The 25,417-nt window shown below is 35.8% G+C and overlaps 1 protein-coding gene and 1 pseudogene across 12 annotated transcripts in view; one reads left to right on the top strand and one right to left on the bottom strand.

Moving 5' to 3' along the window:
- RNF13 (ring finger protein 13) overlaps nt 1-25,417 on the top strand; it is a 201,251-nt gene that overhangs the window by 89,306 nt on the left and 86,528 nt on the right. For all 12 annotated transcript variants that reach the window (XR_012014739.1, XM_072792309.1, XM_072792302.1 and 9 more), the window contains one exon: nt 18,628-18,753. Coding sequence is in view for 8 of the 12 variants with exons in the window: in XM_072792302.1 (XP_072648403.1) it covers nt 18,628-18,753 (126 nt within the window). In the remaining 4 variants the exon portion in view is untranslated. The remainder of the gene's footprint in view (nt 1-18,627; nt 18,754-25,417) is intronic.
- On the bottom strand, nt 21,848-24,761 carry LOC140613722 (GTP-binding nuclear protein Ran-like; annotated as a pseudogene).

Raw genomic sequence — 25,417 nt, 5'->3', positions numbered from 1 at the left:
ACATACCACATCTTCTTTATCCATTCATCAGTCAATTGATGTTTTGGTACTCTCCATAGTTTGTTGTTGGTTAGGTTGCATATATCCCTTCAAATCTGTATTTTTGTGTCCTTTGGGTAAATATCTAGTAGTATAATTGCTGGATCATAGAGTAGTTCTATTTTTTTTTTAATATTTTATTTATTTATTTATGAGAGAGAGAGAGAGGCAGAGGCAGAGACACAGGCAGAGGGAGAAGCAGGCTCCATGCCAGGAGCCCAATGCGGGACTCAATCCCGGGACTCTAGGATCGTGCCCTGGGCCAAAGGCAGGCGCCAAACCACTGAGCCACCCAGGGATCCCGAGTAGCTCTATTTTTAACATTTTGAGGAACCTCCATACTGTCTCTAGAGTGGCTGCACCAGTTTGTAATAACACCAATAGTGTAAGAGGGTTCCCCTTTCTCCACGTCCTCACCAACACCTGTTGTTTCTTAATTTCAGCCATCCTGACAGATGTGAGGTGGTTTTTATTTGTATTTCCCTGATAATGAGGAATGTTGAACATCTTTTTATGTGTCTGTTGGCCATCTGGATGTCTTTTTTTGAAAACTACCTAATCATGTCTTCTGCCCATTTCTTAACTGGGTTGTTTTTGGGTGTTGAGTTTGATAAGTTCTTTGTAGATTTTGAATACTAACCCTTTATCAGATATGTCATTTACAAATATCTTCTCCCATTCCATAGGGTGTCTTTTAGTATGTTGATTGTTTCTTAACTGTGCAGAAATTTTTATCTTGATAAAGTCCCAGTAGCTCATTTCCCTTGCTTCAGGAGATATATCTAGTAAGAAATTGCTATGGCTGATGTCAAAGAGATTACCTGTGTTCTCCTCTAGGATTTTGATGGTTTTCTCTCTTGCATTAAGGTCTTTCATCCATTTTGAATATATTTTTTGTGTACGGTGTAAGAAAGTGGTCTAGTTTCATTCTTTTGCATGGTGCTGTACAGTCTTCCCAACACCATTTGTTGAAGAAACTTTTATCCATTGCATGTTCTTTCCTGTTTTGTCATAGATTATTTGACCATAGAGTTGTAGGTCCATTTCTGAGTTCTCTATTCTGTTCCATTGATCTGTGTATCGTTTTTGTGTCAGTACCATACCGTCTTTATGACTAGAGCTTTGTAATATAGCTTGAATTCTAAAATCGTGATGCCTCTAGTTTTGTTTTTCATTTTCAGAATTGCATTGGGTATTCAGGGTCTTTTGTGGTTCCATACAAATTTTAGGATTATTTGTTCTAGCTCTATGAAAAATGATGGTGGTATTTTGATGGGGATTGTATTAAATGTGTGGATTGCTTTAGGTAGTATAGACATTTTAACAATGTTTGTTTTAATCCATGAGGGAATGCTTTTCCATTTCTTTGTGTCCTCTTTAATTTCTTTTGTCAGTGCTCTGTAGTTTTCAGAGTATAGATAGATCTTTTACTTCTTTAGTTAGACTTAGATATCTTATTGTTTTCAATTGCAGATAGGATCGATTCCTTTTCCTACTGCTTCATTATTGATGTATAGAAATGCAACGGATTTTTGCACATTGATTTTATATCCTGTGACTTTGCTGAATTCGTGTATGCATTCTAGCATTTTTTTTTTTTTGGTGGAGTCTTTGGAGTTTTCTACATAGAGTATCATGTTGTCTGCAGATAGTGAAAGTTTGACTTCTTCCTTGCCAATTTGGATGCCTTTTATTTCTTTTTTGTTGTCTGATTGCTGAGGCTAAGACTTCCAATACAATGTTAAATAGTAATGGTGAGAGTAGATATCCTTGTTCTGTCCCTTGTTGATTTTTCTACTTAGATGATCTATCCATTGCTGTAAGTAGGGTGTTAAAGTCTTACACTGTTATTGTATTATCACCAATGAGTGTCTTTATGTTTGTTATTAATTGATTTACATATTTGAGTGCTCCCAAGTTGGGTACATAAATATTTACAATTGTTAGATATTCTTTTCCCTATTTTTTTAAAAAAAGATTTGACTTAATTAATTAATTTATTTATTTGAGACAGAGAGTGAGCACACGAACACACAAGCAGGGCAGAGGGGTGGAAGCAGGGTGCCTGCTCAATCCCAGGGAGTGTAGGGCTTGGTTCCAGGACTCTGGGATTATGATTTGGGCCTAAGGCAGCTGCTTAACTAAGCCATCCAGGTGCCCCAATTGTTAGATCTTCTTCATGGTTAGACCCCTTAATTATGATGTAGTACCCTTCTTGATCTCTTGTTATAGTTTTTGCTTTAAAATCTGTTTGTCTGGGCAGCCCTGGTGGCACAGCAGTTTAGTGCTGCCTGCAGCCTGGGGTGTGATCCTGGAGACCTGGGTTAGAGTCCCATGTCAGGCTCCCTGCATGGAGCTTGCTTCTCCCTCTGCCTGTGTCTCTGCCTCTCTCTCTCTCTATCATGAATAAATAAATAAAATCTTAAAAAAAAAAATCTGTTTGATGTAAGTATGGCTACTCTAGCTTTCTTTTGACATCCATTAGCATGGTAGATGGTTCTCCATCCCCCGACTTTCAATCTGCAGCTGTATTTAGGTCTAAAATAAGTCTCTTGTAGGTGGCATATAGATGGATCTTGTTTTTTTTTTTTTTTTTTTTTTTAATCGATTCTGATACCCTGTGTCTTTTACTGGAGCATAGTCCATTTACATTTGGAGTGATTATTGAGAGAGATGAATTTAGGGCCATTGTGATACCTGTAGAATTAGTGTTTCTGGTGATTTTTCTCCGGTCCTTTCTAGTCTTTGTTGCTTTTGATCTTTTTTTTCACCACTCAAACAGTCTCCCTTAAACTTTCTTGCAGGGCTGGTTTAGTGGCCACAAACTCCTGTAGTTTTTGTTTGTCTAGGAAACTCTATCTTTCCTAGTCTGAATGACAGCCTTGCTAGATAAAGAATTCTTGGCTGCATATTTTTCGCATTCAGCATGTTGAATTATTTCCTTCCACCTCTTCCTGACCTGACAAGTCTCTGTGGACAGATCTTCTTCGAACCTAATCTGTCTTCCCTTGTTGGTTAAGGACCTTCTTTCCCTTGCTACTTTCAGGATTCTTTCCTTGTCTGTGTATTTTGTGAATTTGACTACGATATACATTGAGAATGGCTGGCTTTTGTTGAATTTAATGGGAATTCTCTGTGCTTCTTGGATTTTGATGTCTGTGTCCTTCCCCAGATTAGGGAAGTTTTCAGCTATAATTTGTTCAGATAAACCTTCTGCCTCTCTTCATCTTCAGGGACTCCTGTGATTCCCATGTTATTACGTTTTACTAAGTCACAGAGTTCTCTAAGTCTGTCTTCATGGTTTATTACATTTCTTTCCCTCCTTTTTTTGGCTTCATTATTTTTCATAATTTTATCTTCTTTATCACTGATTTGCTCCTCTGCTTCGTCCATCCTCAGTTTTATGATCTCCATTTGTGTTTGCATCTTGGTAATAGTATTTTTAATTTTGACCTGAGTAGATTTTAGTTCTTTTTTCTTTGTAGTAAGGGATTCTCTAATGTCTTCTATGCTTTTCAAGTCCAACTAATATCCTTATAATCAATGTTTTAGATTCTAGTTTAGACATGTTATTTATATCTCTACTGATTAAATCCCTAGCCATGAGTTCTATCTTACGTTCTTTCTTTTGGGGTGAATTCCTCTGTGTTGTCATTTTGTCTAGAAAGAAAAGAAGAAAGAAAAAAAAAAAAACAACTTAAAAAACAAACCCCAAAAACAAAGAGTAAAAACTTTGTTTTTACAAAAAAGAAAAAAAGAAACAAAAAGAAAAAAAAAAAACCCAAACAAGGAAATAAGAAATAAAAACAAACCCTAGATCCTGGGTGTGTTTTGGTCTGCTTGAATAAAGAATCTAGATCCCAACATAAAAGATAAAGTAGGATAAAATGAAAGTAGACAAAAAATACATATGAAAAGTATATGTATATAAATCTAGAAAATTAATAAAAGGAATTGGAAAGCATAAGAAATGAAAAAATAACAAAAAGAAATAGGATTTTCTTTTTTACTTTTATTCTCTATTTCCCCGAGAGCTGAAGCTTTGCAGCCCTCCATGATCAATAAACTTGAGGGAAGCTAGTTGGTTGTTTGTGCTGGTCTTCTGGGGGAGAAGCCTGCTGTACTCACTCTCAGGCTGACTTGTTCCAGTGGAAATGCTTCTCCCAGACGCAGAGGTGTGGGGCTTGGTGTACGCCTCTCGGTGTCCACTGAAGTGATTTGGCACTGATGGGCAGGATGAAAATGGCTATGTCTTGTTCTCTAACCTGGGAGCTAAAAGTTTGCTCTGCCTACTCTTCAGTGAATCTTCACAGAAAAGCCATCAATCACCCTATTTGTCTTTTCCGATTTCAATCTCAATCCTGCATTCACCTTGCCCGAGTGGAGCCTTTTTATCTCAGGCCTCTGACTGATTTCCAGAACTCCAAATTGCAGTGATGCCTGCGAGGCAGACCTGAACTATTCCTCTGGGGCAGGGTCTTGTTGGCACTTGTTGCCTGAGGAAATCAGTCCCATGAGGGGAGGCGGTTTGCAGTTTATAGCAGAAAGCTAGCACCGAGACCTGCTTTTAATGCCCAAGAAATCATTGCCAAATCCAGTGTCATGAAGCTTTTCCCTTATGTGTTACCTAAGAGTTTTATATATTAGCTCTTAGGTCTTTGAGTTAATTAGGTCTTTGAGTTAATTTTTTATATGGTACAAGATAAGAGTCCAGTCTTACTCTTTTGCCATGTGGATATCCAGGTTCCCCAATACCATTTGTTGAAAGAACTATCCTTTCTTTGAATGGTCTTGGTACACTTGTCAAAGTCATTTGACTTATATGTGAGTGTTTATTTCTGAGCTATCTATGCTTTTTTTCTTTGGTCTTTGAGTCTGTGTTTATATCAGCACCCATATACTATTTTGATTACTGTAGCTTTATAGTATGTTTTGATTTTTTAAATTTTTATTTATTTTTGAGAGAGAGTGAGTGAGCACACAGGGGCCTGGGGAGGAGCAGAGGGAGAGGGAGTGAAAGAGAATCTTAAATGTGTGGAGCCTGATGTGTGGGGCTCAGTCTCACAACCCTGAGATCATGACTTGAGCTGAAATTAAGAGTCAGGTGCTTTAGCCAACAGAGCCACCCAGATGCCCTGCTTTGTAGTAAGGTTTAAAGTCAGGAAGTATGAGAGCTCTGAATTTGTTGTGTTTTTTTCAATATTATTTTGACAATTAGAGGTCCCTTGAGGTTCCATATAAATTATAGGATGGATTTTTCTATTTCTACAAAAAAAATCATTGTAATTTTGATAGGAATTGTATCAAATTTATAGATTGCTTAGGGCAGTACTGACATCATAGCCATATTAAGTCTTATCAATCCGTGATAGAATTGACATCCATAGTATGTCTGTTTTTGTCTTTTAATTTCAGCAACATTTGGTAGTTTTCAGGGTGTAAGTCTTTTGCCACTTTGGTTAAGTTTATCTCAAGTATTTTATTCTTTTTGATGCTCTTGTAAGTTGAATTGTTTTATTGATTTCCTTTTGGAATTGTTCTTTGTTAGAGTTTAGGAATGCAACTGATTTTTGCATGTTGATTTTGTATTGTGCAACTTTGCTGAATTTGTTTATTGGTTGTAATTATATTTTAATTCTGATCTTTATGGTTTTCTACATATAAGATATCATGTCATCTGCAAAGAGGTAATTTTACTTCTTCCTTTTCAATTGGAATGCCTTTTATTTCTCTTTCTTGCCTAATTGTTCTGGCCAAGATTCCCAGTACTATGATGAAAAGGAGTGGTATGGGGCACCTGGGTGGCTCAGTTGGTTAAGTGTCTGACTTTTGGTTTTCAGCTCAACTCTTGATCTCCGGGTCATGAGATCAAGTCTCGTGTCAGGCTCCATGTTCAGTGGGGAGTCGGCTTCTCCTCTTTCTCTCCCTCTGCTCCTCCACCCTACTCACATACTGTCTTTCTCAAGTAAATAAATCTTAAAAAAAGAAAAAAAGTGGTAAAAGCGTGCATCCTTGTCTTGTTCCTGATCTTTAAAGAAAAGCTTTCAGTTATTTGTTATTGAGCATATGTTAAATGTGTGCGTGTTTTTAAATATATGCTCTTTATTATGGCAAATATATGCTCTCACTCTCTTTTGTTTTTTTTAGTTTGCTGGGTGTTTTTATCATGAGAGGGTGTTGGGTTTTGTCAAATATGTTTGTCAAATATGTTTTCTACATGCATTGATGATTTTTTTATGAATTGAGATGATTGAGAGATTTTTTTCTCCCTACATTCTATTAATGTATATTATATTTATTTTCATATATTGAACCATTCTCTCATTCTAGGAATAAATCCAATTTGGTTATGGTATATAATACTTTTAATATGCTGTTGAAGTTGGTTTAGTAGTACTTTGTTGAGGATTTTTGCATTGTTCTTTATAAGGGATATTGGAATGTAGTTTTTCTTGCTTGTGGAGTCTGACTTTGGTATAAGGGTAATGCTGCTGTTACAGAATGTGCAGGAAATGTTCCTATCTCTTTGGTTCTTTGGAAGACTTTGAGAAGGATTGGTGTTAATTCTTCTTTAAATGTTTGGTGGACTTCACCAGTACGTGGCTTTTGGGATTTTCTTTCTTAGGAAGTTTTTGATTATTGATTCAATTTTCTTACTAGTAATGGATCTCAACAAATTTACTATATCTTCATGATTCAGTCTTGGCAGGTTGTGTGTTTTTAGTTATTTGTGCATTTCTTCTGTTATTCAATTTTTACTCTACGTTGTTCATAGTGCCCTCTTATAAACCTTTATTTCTATAAAATAGTAATGTTCTCTTTCTTTCGTGATTTTAGTTATTTGAATCCTCTTAATCAAACTTACAGTTTGTCAATTTTGTTGAACTTATTTGAAGAACCATCTCTAGTTGTCACTGATTTTCTCTATGTTTTAAAGTTTTTATTTATTTATTTTAGATAGAGTATGAGCAGGGTAGGAGCAGAGAGAGAGGGACACCATCTCCAGCAGACTCCATGCTGAGTGCAGAGGCAGAGATGGGGCTCAATCCCAGGACCCTGGGATTATGACCCTGAATAGAAACCAAAGTCAGACGCTTAACCAACTGAGCCACCCAGGTGCCCCCTCTATTTTTTATTTTTATTTTTTTAAAAGATTTTTATTTATTTATTCATGAGAGACACAGAAAGAGAGAGAGAGGCAGAGACACAGGCCGAGGGAGAAGCAGGCTCCATACAGGAAGCCCGATGCGGGACTTTGATCCAGGGACTCGAGGATCACTCCCTGAGCCGAAGGCAGGAGCTAAACTGCTGAGCCACCGAGGGATTCCCCCCACCTCTATTTTTTAAATAATTTTTAAAATAATTGCACTGTATCTCTGCTATAATAATTATTATTCCCTTGTTTCTGCTAGTTTTGGATTCAGTTCTTATTCTTGTTTCTTAGAGTGTAAACTTAGGTTGTGGATTTGCAATCTTTCACTTTTTCAATGTAAGCAATTACAGCTGTAAATTTCTTTCTTGGAGCTACTTTTGCTACATTGCCTAAGTTTTGGTATGTTTTGTTTTTATTTATATTTGTCTCAAAACATTTTCTAATTTTCCTTGTTAATTCTTCTTTGACATCTTCATTATTTTTTTTTTAAAGATTTTATTTATTTATTCATGAGAGACACACACAGAGAGAGGCAGAGACACAGGCAGAGGGAGAAGCAGGCTCTCTGCAGGGAGCCTGGGTCTCCAGGATCACGCCCTTGGCTGAAGGCAGCGCTAAACCACTGAGCCACTCAGGGATCCCGACATCTTCATTATTTTTAAAATGCCCTTAGGTTTGAACTTTCCCTCCCTCCATCCTTCCACCCTTCCTTTTTTCCTTTCTTCTTTTTTTTTTTTTTTTTTAGGTTTATTTATTTTTTTAAAGATTTTATTTTTTCATGAGAGAGAGAGAGAGAGAGAGAGGCAGAGACATAGGCAGAGGGAGAAGCAAGCTCCCCACAAGGAGCACAATGTGGAACTCGATCCTGGATCCCGGGATCATGCCCTGAGCCAAAGGCAGACCTTCAACCGCTGAGCCACCCAGGCATACCATAAAGATAGATAGATAGATAGATTGATTGATTGATTGATTGATTGATTTAAGAGAGAAAAACAGAGCACAAGTAGGGAGGTGCAGGGCAGAGGGAGAGAGAGAAACAGATTCCCCACTGAGTAGGGAGCCCAATGCAGGGTTTAATCCCAGGACCCTGGGATCATGACCTGAGCTGAAGGCAGATACTTAACTGACTGAGCCACCTAGGTGGACTCCTAGCAGCTGTTTTGAAGGAACATTTTCTCCTAGTCTTTTGAAATAATCTCTTCAATAATAAGGATATTCTTCTATATCCTCCACTTTTTAAAAAAGATTTTATTTATTTGTTATTTGAGAGAGGGTGGGTGCAGGAGAGCGGAAGAGAGAGAAAACACAAGTGACAGGTGGTGGGTAAAAGGCAGAGGGAAAGGGAGAAGCAGACTTCCTGCTGAGCAGGGAGCCTGATGTAGGGCTTGATCCTACAACCCTGAGATTGTGACCTGAGCCACCCAGGTGCCCCTATCCTCGGCTTTTGTAGAGATACTGTTTGCATATTAAGAGGATTTCTAATTTGAGACTTATTTATATGATTTATCTTATAGTTGGTGACCACTCACTTTTTATATTAAATATTCAGGATGTATGTGTATTCAAAATGACTGCAATTTTGTAGGAATATTTTCTCAGTCTTGTCTGAGCAGTTTTACCAATTAGATATGAATAGATGAATAGATATTAGAGCTGTATTCAGAATTTATAAATTGAAAAGTTGATAAATGTAAAACCAGGAAGGATAATGTTACGTTTGAGGTCCTCACAAACAAGTACTTTATCATATTCATTTCTGTTGTAGTACAGTGTCTGGCATAGAATGTAAATATCCCAAAGGCAGGATCTTTATCTCTGGCAGTACCTGAATTAGAGTAGGGAGTCAGCAAATTGGTTCAATGAACCAGTATATCAGTAAATAGAGAATTAAAATGACAATGTTTCAGGTTGACCTATTGGTAATAAATTACGAAGTAAGAAATAATCAAAATGTCCATAAATACATTGAACAGTTTGCCTTCTCAGGGGTTCATTAGTGTTCTTCAGTGAGCACGAAAAACCATATTTAAGAATCTGGTAGCCTGATGTTTGTTGTATTTAGGGTGATTTATGTCATCTGTTTTCTGCTTGCCCTCAGAAGTTCTGTGGAAAAAAAGTTAAGATAAAAAATTCCAACCTCAGGATTTATTTTGCTATCTGACAGTAGGAAGTATATTGGAGGTAAACCAATGTCTTGTGATCACTTTCACGCCTTGATGACTAGCTTGTCTTGTTTTATATATCTCATTTAGGAGTATTTTTCACATTTAGTACCTCTTACAGATTAGAGATGCAAAACTGTCAACAGTTATTTGGCATCAGGGGGAACCTGATGTTGAACCACAACTGCTCATGATTATTTCTTACTTTTTATTCAGTATAGTTTTCACTTGACCACTATTCCCTAAAATTTCTTCTCCCAAACTGAACATATTTTACTTGTAATTTTTGGCATAATAATACTGTAGACGCTAAGAGAATTTGCTTTGTAATGGAATCTAAAAATCCCCTCCTTGTATAAAGCAGGGGATTTTTTTTTCTTTAAAGATTTATTTACTTTAGAGAGAGGGCATATGAGTGGGGGCAGGAGCCAGGAGTAAAAGGAGACAAGAAGACTCCCCCATCAGCGGGGACCCCAACATGGTGCTTGATCCTAAGACTTCTGAGATCATGACCTGAGCCAAAATCAAGAGTTGGATGCTCAACCTGCAGATCTACCAGGTGATCCAGCAAGGAATCTTTTCTTAAATAAATTTAATGTATGTTAGAATAAATGTATTGAAAGAAAGTAAAAATTTTACTGATAGATTCTATATATATAGAAATATCTTTGATTTGATGCTACCAGCTTCTTGACAACTTGTAATTCACTCTACACTGTGAGCTTTTTTCTTTGCAAGTATATTTGTTTAGCACAAATATCATCATTGTAATAATAACAAATAATAAAAATAGAACTACTCTATGATCCAGTATTCACACTACTGGGTATTTACCCCCAAAATACAGAAACATTTAATCAAAGGGATACATGCACCCACATGTTTATTGTAGCATTATTTACAATAGCTAAATTATGAAAGCAGCCCAAATATCCATCCATAGATGAATGGATAATAAAGATGTGGTATACAATGGAATAAAAAAAAAAACACAAAAAAGAATGAAATCTTGCCATTTGTAATATCAAGGATGGAGCTAGAGAGTATAATGCCAAACGAAATAAATCAGTCAGAGGAAGACAAATACCATATGATTTCACTTGTGTATGATTTAAGAAACAAAACAAATTGAGGTATCATGCATAGGTGGCTCAGTTGGTTGAGCATCCAACTCTTAGTTTTGGCTCAGGTTATCAATCTCAAGGTTGTGGGATTGAGCCTTGACTTGGGCTCTGCACTCAGCATGGAGTCTGCTGGAGATTATCTTCCTCTCCCTTTGTTCCTTCCACTGTTCTCTCTATCTCTCTCTCTGATAAATAAAATCTTAAAAAAATTAAAAATAAAGATAAAAAAGAAGAAAAAGAGAGACAAACCAAGAAATAGACTCTTAACTATAGGAACCAGAGGGGAATTGGGGAGTGTGGATAGGTGAAATAGCTGAAGGGTATTGAAGAGTACACTTATCGTGATGAGCACTGAATAATATATAAAATTATTGAATCACTCTATTGTACACCTAAAACTAATATAACACTGTATGTTAACTATACTGGAACTAAAATTAAAAACTTGATTGATAGGGGCACGTGGGTGGCTCAGTGGTTGAGCATCTGTTTTTGGCTCAGGTCATGATCCCGGGGTCCTGGGATCAAGTCCCACATTGGGCTCTCCGCAGGAAGCCTGCTTCTCCCTCTGCCTGTGTCTCTGCCTCTCTCTCTGTGTGTCTCATGAATAAATAAAATCCTTAAAAAAAGTTTAATTGATAAAAATGAAATAGCATTATAGAATAATCTTTGGTCTCACCAATCTCACTGAAATAATTTCTTTTTGTATTTCTATTAAATTAGAAAGACATTGTGTTCTTAAAGAAAAGAAACATTATTTGAGTCAGTTTGACTCATAGCACCATCAATTAGCAGCTGAATCTTGAGTATGTTATCTTCTCTGAAGTACTTTTTTCTCCAAAATAGGGATGATAATGCCTGTGATTTGTGATCCTCAGTTGTGAGCATAAAGCTGTCTATGTGTTCTAGGACTTCAATTTAGTTATGATAGTTAACTTCAATAGCAGCGAATGACTTGAAAAGCCAGTTTTCTACATATCCATTTTCTACAGAATACAATGAAAGATGGTGGGATAATAGGATAATAGAAAGGTATAACAAGAAGGAAAAAGGTAACCTAAACTGCTAATAATTTTAATAATAAGCGCACGTGAACTTTTGCCATATTTTGCCATAGAGGTGGTGATTATATTAGCACAATGCCAAAATTATTAGAGTGCTAGACTGAGAATATTTAATCCCTGTCTTTGTGGAGATGAGTGTTGTGCTCAAATGGGAAGAACATTGGCTTTGGGGTTAGTGTTACTAGGCTTCACATTATGATTCTATCACTATGTGTGTTATTCAGCTTCTTTAAATCAGTCCAGTTGTCTATAAAAATACATATCCAAAGCATTAGTGGAAGGAAGGTAGCTGCTATTTATTATTTTTTCCCTTATTTTGGGTTTTGTTTTCCCCCTGCCCCTTTTTTTCTATTTTTTTAAGGTGAATATTGAGGCCATTTATTTGAGGCCTTTTCCTCTTTTCTAATATACGTACTTAGTGCTATAAATTTCTCTCTAAGTACTATGTTAGTTGTGTCCTTCAAATTTTGGTAAGCTGTGTTTTAATTTTCATTCACTTCAAATGTTTAGAGCTAATTTGGTCTACTTCTGAGGCAATAGTCTTCTGAGGACTCTATGTAGTGCTCTGTATTACGAAGTTTTCCCACTCTGGCTGATAAGAATACAATTCCTAGCCGTGTATGCGCTCCAGGGATTATTCTATTTACTCCTTTCTTTCTCAGTTTTGGTAGCTCCCTCCTACAAAATGCAGATTACTACTCAGCCAAGAACTTGAGTGGACACCTCTGCATGTATCTAGAGCCCTCTCTTCTTTGCAGCTCCCTTATCCCCAATATGGTGCCCCAGAAAACCTTAGCTGCCTTGGCTTCTCCAATGAACTCTGTCTCCTCAACTCATTGAGACCCCTAGACTCTGTTGAGTTTTCCTGTCCTATGCTGAGGCCTAGACTCTCCCCCAGATAGTGAGCTGAGGTATTTGCAGGGCTCATTGCATTTATTTCTTTCTTCTCAGCAATTGCTGGCTTGTGCTGTTATCCATTCTCTGAAAGCTGATATTTCAGCTTCTGTTTAATTTTCTAGTTATTTAAAGCAAGAGGATAAAGCTAGTCCCTGTTATTCTATCATGGCTGGAAAGTAGAAGTTCATTTTAGCATCTAGTAGGTAAAATTTATTGGAGTGAATTGTCAAAAAAAAATTGTCAAAATGGGTGATTTTAGAACTGTGTATTGATATTATATAAATCTTTATGCTTTTTTAAATTTTTTATTTTTAATCTCAGTGCAGTTAATAAACAAATATAATAATCTGGGGCTTTTAAGGTTTGACATTCCTAGAATATTAATATGAGTCAAATTTTGTTTCTAATACTTTTGAACCTTTTCAGAAATATGTTTTAAAAATTATATAGTTGGTCTAAATAGTATTTGCTGACTTAGCACTTCTAAGTATTTTAATGTTTTCAGTTATTTATGGGTTCATTGTATTTTTGTGATATCTTTTGATCACATATTATAAAGATCTAAAATCTAACTCCTTGATACGTTATATAACCAAAAAAGATTATTGGGAATTCTAACAATATATAATTGTAATTCTAACAATATACAAGGTGAGATGTAACTTTGAGATGAAAGATACTCAGTTAACTGATTTGAAAAATGCTACAAATGTAATATCTAGATTTGTGGGTTTTTTTTTAAACAGTCTTTTCTTATAAGAAGTTAAGGGCTTAACTTTTAATTAGTATATAACCCTCAAATTTCTGTCTTATTTAGTGCTTTCCTCAGTGATGTGCAGAAAGACAGAAGGTATGACTCAAATTTGCAAGTGGCATGAAGCTTGGAATGGTTAAAATACTAATGTTTTACCTTTGAGTCTTAAAAGATAGGCACTGAAAAGAGGAGAAAAATAGCTTAGTAGTAGCATATGTCAAATTTGTTGAAACAACTGTGACATGTTTGCCAGAAATATCAATACATCAATTATGTGCAGCAATAGAAGTATACTGTCAAGAGCAGGCTAAAGGGTGATAGTTCCTATTGCTGCCTTTTTGTTGATGATGTGTTTATTAAATATTTTTTTGAAATTTAGAAAAGCTGCAAAAATAGTACAGAGAATTTCCATATACTCTATTTTCTTTTAGTGTTAATATTTTAGATAACCATGGTACATTTATCAAATCTAAGAAATTAACATTTATACAATAAATTAAATAAAGTACAGACTTCTTTCAGATTTCACATGTTTTTCCACTGATAACCTTCTTGCATTCCAGGATCCAATCCTGGCTATGTTATGCTGGTCAGATCACTTACGTTAGTCTAGCTGATTTTTGGCCCCAAATTAAAATACAGTAAAGTTTTAGAACCAAGTTAAATGCCACTTTTGATGTTACTGCCCTCCCATAGTTTGAGTGATTTTCTGTGTTCTATGGAGTTATACTGTGTGTTGTTTATACTTTGTTTTCTCTTATTGGATCTGTTAGTCCCTAGCCAAGTAATTATTATTTGAAGGAACTCAGTCTTATCCATCCTCTTACAAAGAGCCGTCATGAAATGAGACCAGTGTGTTCAGAGCATAGTGTTAAAGGAACTTAAAATAATATAAGTGGTGGTTAAAGGATATTTGACTGCATAAGATGAGCATACCTCCAACTATTTTTGAAAAAGGAATTAAAAATATGTGAAAACTATGGGTAAATTTTGATAGAATGATCTAATAAAGAATAGGGAAAAGAGCAGTGGATATTTTTAAATCATAGAAAGTTGATATAAATAAATCCATCTGTCTCATTAGGAAAATGTTGGCTAATTACGTCTGATCAGTATAACTCTTTGTAAAAATTATGACAAAGTTTCCTTTGACATCTTCATTGTTTGAAGTATTTATATCAGATTTTGGAATAACCTTACTTGCCTTTTAGACTAACACTTTGTCTTGTTCATTTTTGTATATGTTCATTCTTCTTTTTGTTGCCCATTTTGTTTTTCACCTAGTTAGGTTTCGTTTTGTTTCATTTTGTCCTCTTATGGAAGTAATATAATATAGTGGTTTAGAATGTAGATTCTGGAGTCAGACTTCCTGGGATTGCGTGCCTGCTGTGTATCCTTGGACAAGTTACCTAACTTTTTGAGACTCTGTTTCCTCATCTTTAAAATAAGGATAATAAAAAAAAAAAAATAAGGATAATAATAGTAGTTATCTCTTGGCTTATCATATAGATAAACTGAAAGAGCATAGTGCCCAGCACACAGTGTTGAGTGCCATGGCTCAACAAATGTTAACTGCTTGCTGGTTACCGCAATTAATTTATAACTTCAGATACTCATTACAAAATAACTCACCCTTCTCTGTCTCTTATGTTCTTTCACTTTTATACTGTTAAAAAGGGAAAGATGCACTGCCTTGCTTTCAACATTTTTGTACTGCGTATTCTTTTCTTAATTTTACTATTATATAATTAGTGCAAACTGAAGGGAGGGCAAGTTAAGGCTGTTTTCAGCCTGAAACCATCTTTTTTTTTTTTTTTTTTTTTCTGAAACCATCTTTTAAGCAAAACCACTTTATCAAGTTATCTACCTATTTATGCATTTATTAACCAGTGTCATTTATCAGTGAAAGTAATTTTTGTATAATGTTTATCCTGAAATATTGTAGTTCTAAATGCCTTCTGAAGCACTAAAGCAAAATTATATTCAGTTTGATTCTTTTTTTTTTTTGATTTTCAGAAATTAGTATGATGAAAGTGCTTTGAGCCACTTCAAATTTAGCTACTTTCTTTTTTTTTTAATTTTTATTTACTTATGATAGTCACACACACACAGAGAGAGAGAGAGAGAGAGAGAGGCAGAGACATAGGCAAAGGGAGAAGCAGGCTCCATGCACCGGGAGCCCGATGTGGGATTCGATCCCGGGTCTCCAGGATCGCGCCCTGGGCCAAAGGCAGGCGCCAAACCGCTGCGCCACCCAGGGATCCCTCAGTTTGATTCTTATGTTTATTTTAAATATTCCAGTTAAGAAGAGGTAATCTAAACTGCTTTGGAAAGCTTGGAAGTATTTACTAAAGTTTGATATCCTATGATCCAGCTTGATATCCTCTGGTTCTACTTTTATGTACGTACTGAACAGATGTTAATGTCCATGGAATGTTTATAATAGCACTATATGTGCTAGCTCCTCACTAGAAATAGCCATCAACAGTAGAATACATTTTGGCATATTTGCACAATTTAATACTAAATAGAAATGGCAGTGAAAGATCTGCCAAGTGTATCTCAACAGTGTAGTTGCTGAACAGTAGGGTTGAATCTCACAGATACAGCACTGAGAGAAATAAGTCTAAAAGACCATTTACTATACTATACAGTATTGTTTATGTCAAGTGTAAAATTAGGCAAAAATGAAGCTGTTAGAAGTCTGTGTAGCGATATTAGGAATGGGGTTTGAGGAGCAGTGACTGGCAGGGAGGAAGGGAACTTCCAGAGTACTGTTAATATTTTGTTTTGTGATACCAGTATGTTCAGTTTGTGAAAATTCATCAAGCTGGAAAATTATATTTTGTGTACTTTGCTTTGTAGATAGTCACAAAAGCTTTCGAAAGAAATTGACATATATAAATATTATAAGCCTGTTGCATTTGATGATATTGAGGTGCCAGTCTGTATGTACTATTTTTATCCAGCATTCTTGTTTTAACATCAGGGAATTACAACAACAAAGAGAGGATACATGGCATCTGGTTTAAGTCTCCTAGACCTTTGTAGTTTTCATGGGTTTCCTACGTGTTGGTATAAAGTGCCCCTATCAGAAGGTAGAAATGAAAAGGAGCTTTGATTACAGAGCAAGCATCCTTTTAATAAGAGATTGGCCCTGAGAGGTGATAGTAGGCTGTGGACCTGGCTTAAGGTAACACCTTCTTAATCTTTCTTATTCAAGGGACCAGAGAATTGTGCCAAATTAATTGACAAAGCCCATTACACTACTTGTAGACTTTGTGGATGATGCAAAGTAAGTTTGCACTTAGTTTTAAATGATTAGCATCTCAGGGAAGGATAGGAATTAGTAAATTGATTTAGCAAGTTATTCTTTTAGAATAGTCCACAGGAAAGATAATATTTAATAATTTAAGAACTGTTTAAGACTTCACTCAATTTTTTGTTAATGCAGCTAGATTGTTTTTTGGACTTTTAGCTTAATGTGTATTTGACTTTTGTGAGTTATGTTTGAAAATAATACATGTTTGTCATAACAGATATAAAAATATAAAAATATAGAAATTATTAAAAAGCAAAACCCTTTTCCAGTTTCACTTGTAGATCTTTTGTTTGTGTGTGTATCTGTACATACCATAAATTCATTGATAAGATGCCTCTATTTTATTACCCCCTGTTTTAACATCCCTGAAATTGGCATGTGTCTTTCAAATGTTGTCCACTAGGCGGCAATCATGATGGAGTTGACATCGCCAGACATGGGAAATTAGGCCATAGTTGTTCATATGGTCTTCACTTAAGTTTAGTTATATTTTTTGTTAGTAATATATGGGTTGAGTTTAATTGCTATTACAAGTATCTTGAAAAGAACTGCATATGTGATTTGTCATTAAAGCACAGAAGAGGCAGCAGGGTATAGATTTAACATGATTAAAGCAAATATTTATTGTTGGAGGATAACCACAGTTCTCTTTCTCTGCAAAGTAAAAACCAAGTGCTTTATGGAATTGAGAAGGGAGCTATTTTATGAGTAAATGAAGGTATGCTGCCTTTTGCTCCTGACACATGTGAAAGCATTTCCTATTACAAGCCAATCAGTTCGACTTAAGGCAGGAGAAATTGCCATATCCTAAGAATAGGTGGTTGGTGTGACCAATTCACACACCGTTATAGGATTACTGTTAAGGCACTTTGTCATACCTTTAATTGCTCATTTCTTACTAATTTACTGAATTTGGTTATTTTTGTGTGTGTGTGTGTTTATTCAGTGTTTTACATCTGTTGAGATAGTTCTAATCTGTTAATGTAGTATTTTATGTGAATGTATTTTCTGATGTCAAACCATCCTATATTTCTGGGGAAAGCAACTTGCTATTTTCTTTTTAAATTAAGTTATTTTGTGGATATCTTTTTAATTTAGTGTGTTTACATTTATCTTATTTTTTAATGGCTCTATTGTTTTTCTCTTGTATTTTTTTTTTTCCCCAAATGGCTGCCTTATTGATGTGCCTGATTTCCAGCTTTTGCTATTCAAAACAATGTAGCAGGGAACATCTTTCTGCATATACCTTTATATACTCAGGCTACTATTTCTATAGAAGAAAAATACCTAGAAATGTTATGCATTTTCATTGTTTGATAACATGAAAGAAATGCAAAAGTTAATTTTAAAAAAGCATTTATTTGGTTTAGAAATGTCAGTCATTATTGGAAAATATACCAACATGCTAACAGTGGTTTGTCTTTGGGATGATGAGCTTATGTGTGATTAAAAAAAACAACAACAAAGAACTTTAATGGTAGAAATGGAACTTACTTTAAAAAGCTAATGCTAGGATCCCTTGGTGGTTCAGTGGTTTAGCTCCTGCCTTCGGCCCATGGCGTGTTCCTAGAGTCCCGGGATTGGGTCCCACATCGGGCTCCCTGCATGGAGCCTGCTTCTCCCTCTGCCTGTGTCTCTGCCTCTCTCTCTCTCTGTCTCCAATGAATAAATAAATAACATAAAAAAAAAAAAAAGCTAAATGCCTATGGGGTGCTTGGGTGGCTCAGTTAATGCCTTCAGCTCGGGTCACGATCACAGGGTCCTGAGATTGAGCCCGAGCTGGCATTGCCCTGCTCAGCAGGGAGTCTGCTTCTCCCTCTGCCTCTGCCTTTCCCTGTGTTCTTGATCTCTGTCTCTCAAATGAATAAGTAAAATCTTTAAAAAAAAAAAAACAAAAAAACCCCACTAAACTAAATGCTAATGAAATCAAATACTACTTTAGAAGTCCTGGGATTGTGAGCATTTGGAGGATAGTCCTGTTGTAGTTCCGAGATAATTCATCTAGCAAAATGCAAAATACATGAAGCTAATTTAAAAGATATTTGTAGAACTAAGTTGAATTGATTTTTTGAGTCTAACAGAGAAAAAAACTTCTTGCCAATTCTTTTTCAGGGTTTTTTGATTAACTCAAAACCAGAGAATGCCTGTGAACCCATAGTGCCTCCACCACTAAAAGACAATTCATCGGGCACTTTCATCGTGTTAATTAGAAGACTTGATTGTAATTTTGATATAAAGGTAATGTATGCTTTTTTCATTTTTTTGTTACTATTTTTTGTTTTTAGATTATCTATCTTAAATTCTCCCTTGTTTCAGAAAGACTTTGAAAGTTTATAAGGTTCATCCAGATTAAAAAAGGAAGGTGAGGATGAAAGGAAAATGGGAAGTTGGTGAAGGCAAGCAAGAGAGTTGAATTTTACTCATCTGCTACAAAATTGACTCTAAGCTCTTAGAAACCAGTACAAAAAGGAGGACAGTTCACAATTCATTTTTTTAACAAGATTGTAAACAAATTGATTGGGATATAAATGATTGCTATTGGTTCTAGGAATTTTCAGGTGGTTGCTGGGAATCTTGAACTGTGGTTTAATAGTAGAATATTGCTTGATCTAATCTAGGAACGGAAACATTAACCTTCAGTTTTATGCCTTTAATTACCAATACTATACATATATTTATATTTATGTTGGGATTTCTCTTTTGCGATAAGCTATCTCTGTCACCTACAGAAAGTTTGTCTCCCTGGTGTGGGTTAGGTCAGATAGTAAAAGTTTGCCATAGAACCTCCCTCATTATCATCAGTGCTGCTCTAAAGGTGTGGTTTTTTTGTTTTTGTTTTTTTTGTTTGTTTGTTTTTGTTTTTGATACTTTTAATAATGTCTTTACAAATCTGGTTTTGGATGGTCTTGGCTAAAGAGCCATGTTGAGGCCTGTATAAAACAAGTCCTGATGTTACTTTTGTTGAACTACCTCAGACCGGAGTGTCATGTAGTTTCTTGCATGTATCTTAGAGAATAGACATGGGATAATTACTTCATGTACTTGACATAGCTTGATCTGAGATGATTTGTTCAATAGGAACAGACTCCTGGTGTGCCTGAATTTTGCCTCTTCTCCTTGCATTTCATGAAAGAAATGACAATTCCATAATAAACTTATTAAACGAATAAAACAATAACTGTAAAAGGATTTGGAAATGTAGACCACTTCGTAAATGATAGGTTTGTTACTATTGTATATCAGTTCCAAATCTAAACTCTCAATTGCCTTTAAGTGGGAAATAGGGGGTCCCTGGGTGGCGCAGCGGTTTGGCGCCTGCCTTTGGCCCAAGGCGCGATCCTGGACACCCGGGATCGAATCCCACATCAGGCTCCCGGTGCATGGAGCCTGCTTCTCCCTCTGCCTATGTCTCTGCCTCTCTCTCTCTCTCTGTATGACTATCATAAATTAAAAAAAAAAAAAAAAAAAAAGTGGGAAATAAACTAGAACTTGAAGTCAGCTATAGATTTCATGCTCTTCAGAATTATATGTCTTTTGTATAGTAGTTTGAATTTAAGCCATTTCAAGATTTGACCCAGAGCTAAACTGTAACAATTTCAGGTTGTTCCAGAAAAAGGAAACATTACTGTAGTATTTCATTAATTTCTTGCTGCTAAAAAATTAAAAGTAAGCTAAAATTTGTTGATTCTAAGGTTTATTGCATTATTATGCTATGTAGTTTTTGTCTCAGTCCAGTCTTTATTAACTAGAAATTGCAATGCCTTTTTTTTTTAATTTAAATAACTTTTTTTGGGGGGGGGGATGGAAGGTGGTTCACTGCAAAATTTAAGGAAATACTGTCATTGAATGTTTATTTCTGATGGTGAAAACACAACTCAGGGATGAATAGGTAGGTAGGCTTATTAGTCCTCCAGTCCCTTAAGTGGGTCCTCATCATGAGTCTGAGTGCTTCTAATAGAGTTTTATGATTAGCTGTAATCCAGCTTGTCTCTTCCTACTTCCTGTTTCAAATTTTAAGCTGCAGGCATACCACCTCCTTGAAGTCTCTCTCTCGACTTGTTGTACAATGCTGACTCCATCTTTGTGCCTTTACATACTATTTCCCCTGGGCAAGATCTCTGTCCAAGATGACATTTAAGTGCTAGCTAAGGATATTATCTTTTCTGGAAGCCTTTCTTTCTTCCTGCCCTCTCTGATAGAATGAATCATTCCAATTCACTGTGCCACTCTCCCACTTTGTAAATCTCTCCTTCACTCTTTATCATGTTATTTTTTATTATATATGTATTTCACTTGTGATCTGTGTTTAGAGTTCCTTTTAATTATATTATCTAGTTTGTATCATAGTGCATAGTGGAAGAGCAATATAGGTTTGTTAAGCTATGTAGTATAGTAAGCCTTCTACTTATGTGTATAGTGCATTTTTAAAGAAACACGTACATGTAAGAATGTTAAAAGTGAGGATTCTTATCTTAGAAAAATGTTAGAAATTTTCTCATTATACCTCACCATGTAGATACAGTTTTAATGAATAAGATTCTAGTCTGTTGTACGTTTTTAAATTCTATTATCTTTCCTTCACAAACAGTATATCGTAGACATTTAAGGCTAAAGATTCCTTGTTCCTAATGGTTTCCATCTTGTGTCAGTTCCATTGAAAATATGAGACCTGAGTTTATAGGGAAAACATATTAATTTTAATTAAGGTCTGGAAATAGACTGCATATGTTTGAATTCCATTTTTTTTTTTCCATTTGAAATACAGCTTTATTCTGATTCTAAACTAAAAGGAATGGGAATGACAGTGACAAAAGAGCTTTCACCACTGGATATTGTGATGTGACTCTAGCAGTCTTTTATTTGAAATTCAGGAAGGAAACATTTACATTCCAAAACAGCTAAATATGCAGGTCCAAAAAATGAAGGCACTTTTTAAACTGCCACATTCACTTTGAAGCCCATTCATCTCCTTCTACATCCTGAAGATTAAGTACAGGCCCTGCTCAGTTATATAATAAAGTGGCAAACATGCAGTACTACCGACCTCACAGGACAGTTGCCTATAAAACTGGACTTCTGGGATGCCTGGGTGGTGCAGTCAGTTAAGCATCCAACTCTTGGTTTTGGCTCAGGTCATGATCTCAGAGCTCAAGCCCCATGTCAGGGTCTGTGCTTAGTGTGGAGTCTGCTCCAAATTCTGTCTCTCCCTTGACCCCTCCTGCCCACCCCCCGCCCCCCATTCTCCAACTCTCTCTCTCTCTCTCAAATAAATAAATAAATCTTAAAAAGATAACTAGCTAGACTTTTGACACTGGGCTCCAGTTGCACTTTTTCACAGGTGATCATCCTCATCCAGGAGAGCAGTTGCCTAAGCAACCTCTAGATCATGATTATTACTATGTTGCTAAAGCTAGGTCCATGACAACTTGCAGTGGGGCAAGAGCAGGCATGGCAACAGACTCCCAAGTTAGGGTTTCCAGTTAGTTTTCTAGCAGACCACAGGAAAGGCTTTTCAAAGTTGTAGTTACTTGGGATCCCTGGGTGGCTCAGCAGTGGAGCATCTGCCTTTGGCTCAGGGCATGATCCTGGAGTCCTGGGATCGAGTCCCACGTTGGGCTCCCTGCATGGGGCCTGCTTCTCCCTCTGCCTGTGCCTCTCTCTCTCTGTGTCTCTCATGAATAAATAAATAAAATATTAAAAAAAAAAGTTGTAGTTACTTTTGGTAGAAATGTCATACATAGTACTAAATGTTCTTTCAGTGGAAAACAATCAATAGATTTTGCCTTAACTTTCCTGTTCTTAATGTCCACTTTGCTGCCACACAGCATGATGGGGATATTTTTTACACACTCTTAAAATATCTCTATGCCAGTTAGGCACATTCTTGTAATTAGCCCTTGATGTTATAGCAAACATTATAACGGCCCACCAGGTCTGGATGTGATACCCATTCCCTCAGCCCACCAAATTTCTTCTGACTAGCTATATCCCATACATTGAACTGAATATGTCCTCTGTTGTTATGGAACACAAGGGGATGGACCTCAACACCCAAGGTGGCTATGTACTTTTCAAGTTCACCAATTAGATTATGTTTCAGGAACATGTTTTTTCCAGTACCACCATCGCCAGCCAATACAAGTTTGAACTAGACTTGGGGTTCTCCTTGGACAGCTATTGTACTGTTGCTTCCAGAAGTGTTTGCCCAGTCTGACTGAGCTGAATCCCATTTTTATCATTTATTGGCAGTGTGATCTCTGGCAAGTTTTGTCACCTCTCTGTGCCTCAATTTCTTTATCTGTAAAAAAGGAATTATAATGTTCTCTACATCACAGAATTGTTATGAGGAGCAGATGAAATAATCAATGTTAAATGCTTATCAAACAGAGCCTTGCATACAGTGAGCAAGCAGCAAGTATTAGACATTGATGTTTCACACTTCTTACCTTTGATGTAAAATGGAATACAATTAAAGATGGCAAAGATGCTGACTGTATTAGGCCTAGAAGTTTCTCATAGTCTGCTTTTTGCAAGGAAAGCCAGTAATATAATTCAGGTCTCAGAACCAAGGGAGCCGATGGTGTGAAGTCCTGGAGTCAAGAGGTCCAAGAATCAAGAGCTCTGATGTCTAAGGGCAGGGGATGTGGATATCAGGAAGAGAGAGAATTTGCTTTCCCTTTTCCTTTAGTCTATTTGGGGCCTCAACAAATTAGATAATGCCCACTCACATTGCTAAGAGTTGTAGATCTTCTTTACTTAGTCTTTTGAATCAAATGCCAATCTCTTTCAGAAACCCCTTTACAGAGATACTTCAGAATACTGCTTTACTAGCTCTCTGGCATCTCTTAGGCCAGTCTAGTTGCCACATAAAACTAGCCATCACAATGACCTTTCCAAAACTAAATTATTAGCTGATAAGTCATGCTAGGATGCAGTAACTCAATGACAGTTGAGTGTGAAATTTCTAATGTGGTTTATAAAGGACAGTTTAGTCATGCCAGCATGTAATATATAAAATATAAGTTTTATAAATACACATGAGTAAGATATGGATCATCTGTCAAGGTAGTGTGAAATAGATAAGGATAAATTCATTATAGTTACTGGAAAAACAACTGGAATCTTATCCCAAAGAGCATTTCTTTTTCTAAGGGTAGTCATGGTTGATAGGTTATTAGCTTTATTAGTTATAATCTTCAGGTCAAAAATCTATGCCTGTATTTTTCTAGGCTTCCAAATAGATTATTATATATAGTTTTTTTATTAGGTATGTTATAGAACCAAATCACTTAGGATGTATGTTATAGTACTTTTCTGAGTTGAAAATAAATAGCTCTTTGTATAAAATAGGGGTTCATTCATATATATTCAAAATTCTGTATGAATACACTGAAGAAACTAGTGAAAAAAATAACTCACTTTCTTATTACTAATGTAGCATTCTGGGACCAAGTACAAGAAATGCTTAATTCAGCCCCATAGAGAATGCTACAGTTGATACTAGTTGCAAGGTTATGTATTTTGTCTTGCCTATCAAAAGGGATACCCAAGTTATCTCAGACGAATGAGAATCAGTTGTACTTGACAAAGCTTTCCTTGGAAAAAGGAACCCTTTCCATAGTGCAGAGCAGAATGGAAAAGGAGTAGTAAAATTTCATCAAGATCTTTCAGTAATTGTGGTGGTGGTGGTGGTAATTTTGGTAATGTGGTAGGTATTTCAGGGTTTACTTTTTGGAATTCTTTAGATTTTTTTTTTTTTTGAAGATGCGTATTGTACTATAATTGAAGAAACCTAGACTTCTCTTATTTCTTCCTTAGAAGTCAGTGATGAAGTGAAGTTGTGTCCTACAATAAAGAAAATGGCACATTTATTCTATACAAACTGTCCCAAATGCTTTCTGATTCAGACAGCTAATAAGACAACTGAAATGCAATTAACAATTTTTGGAAGGTAGGAAATTACACTATTTGTAACATTCTAAACTAAAGAGAAGACTGTTTTAATTTTTTGTCTTCTGTTGAGAGAAGCCCATTTGAGCCATTTTAGTTTATCTTCCTCTAAAGAAATGCAGCAAAACCCATACTTGGAATTAGTTTCTAGATATGTAGGATATCCAGAAGGCTAATAAGAACTGTTGATTACCCGCCAGCTGCTTATTCTGAAAACAATCACTTTTATTCACACTGACAAAAACTGTATCCTCTGAAAAATGCAGTTCCTTAGAGGAAAAGCTAAACAATGTCATTTTGTTTGTCTTTGAACAATGCTGTTCTTTACTGTGACAATATGTAATTGTTTGGAAATGTTAGTTTGTGGTGAGTATTTGAGGTCAAAAAACATCGCTGGCTCTGATAAATTAAGGTGTTATGAAATTTTTTAATTAGAAAAATATAATCTCCTGAGGCACAGAGTTCTCAGAAGACTTGAATTGGCATCCCAGTGGAAAATATGACTTCTTTAAAAAAAATTTGTAAAAATATCTGATTATTTCAAGAACATTAAAATCTCTTAAAATAGAACTTCTCAGAACTACACAAATTTCTATGTTTATAACCAAATAAAGATTAGTTACCAGAGTCTGTTAATTGCCATTGCCATCCAAGATATTTTCATCATATGGTTTTAATACAAGTCAACAATTTCTTCAAATAGTCCTTTTATTTTAACTAAACTCTAGGGAAGCTTGGTAAACAGATATGATGCAATTATATTACCATTTTATGCTCTCATGATTCTTTTGAATGATGCAGCTGCAAAGTCATCTAGGCCGGTTATCAAGAAGCTGAAAGAACTTACATATTATTCCTTCTACTTTTTTTTTCCTGGCATGGATAGAATTGCATTTGGACTGTAGATGATAAGGAATATGTTGGTAGCCCTTTTCTGTTGGAATATGACTTT

Source organism: Canis lupus, chromosome 22 (genome assembly GCF_048164855.1).
Source record: "Canis lupus baileyi chromosome 22, mCanLup2.hap1, whole genome shotgun sequence".
In the NCBI taxonomy this organism is placed as follows: domain Eukaryota; kingdom Metazoa; phylum Chordata; class Mammalia; order Carnivora; family Canidae; genus Canis; species Canis lupus.
This window is presented reverse-complemented; position numbering and strand designations above follow the sequence as displayed.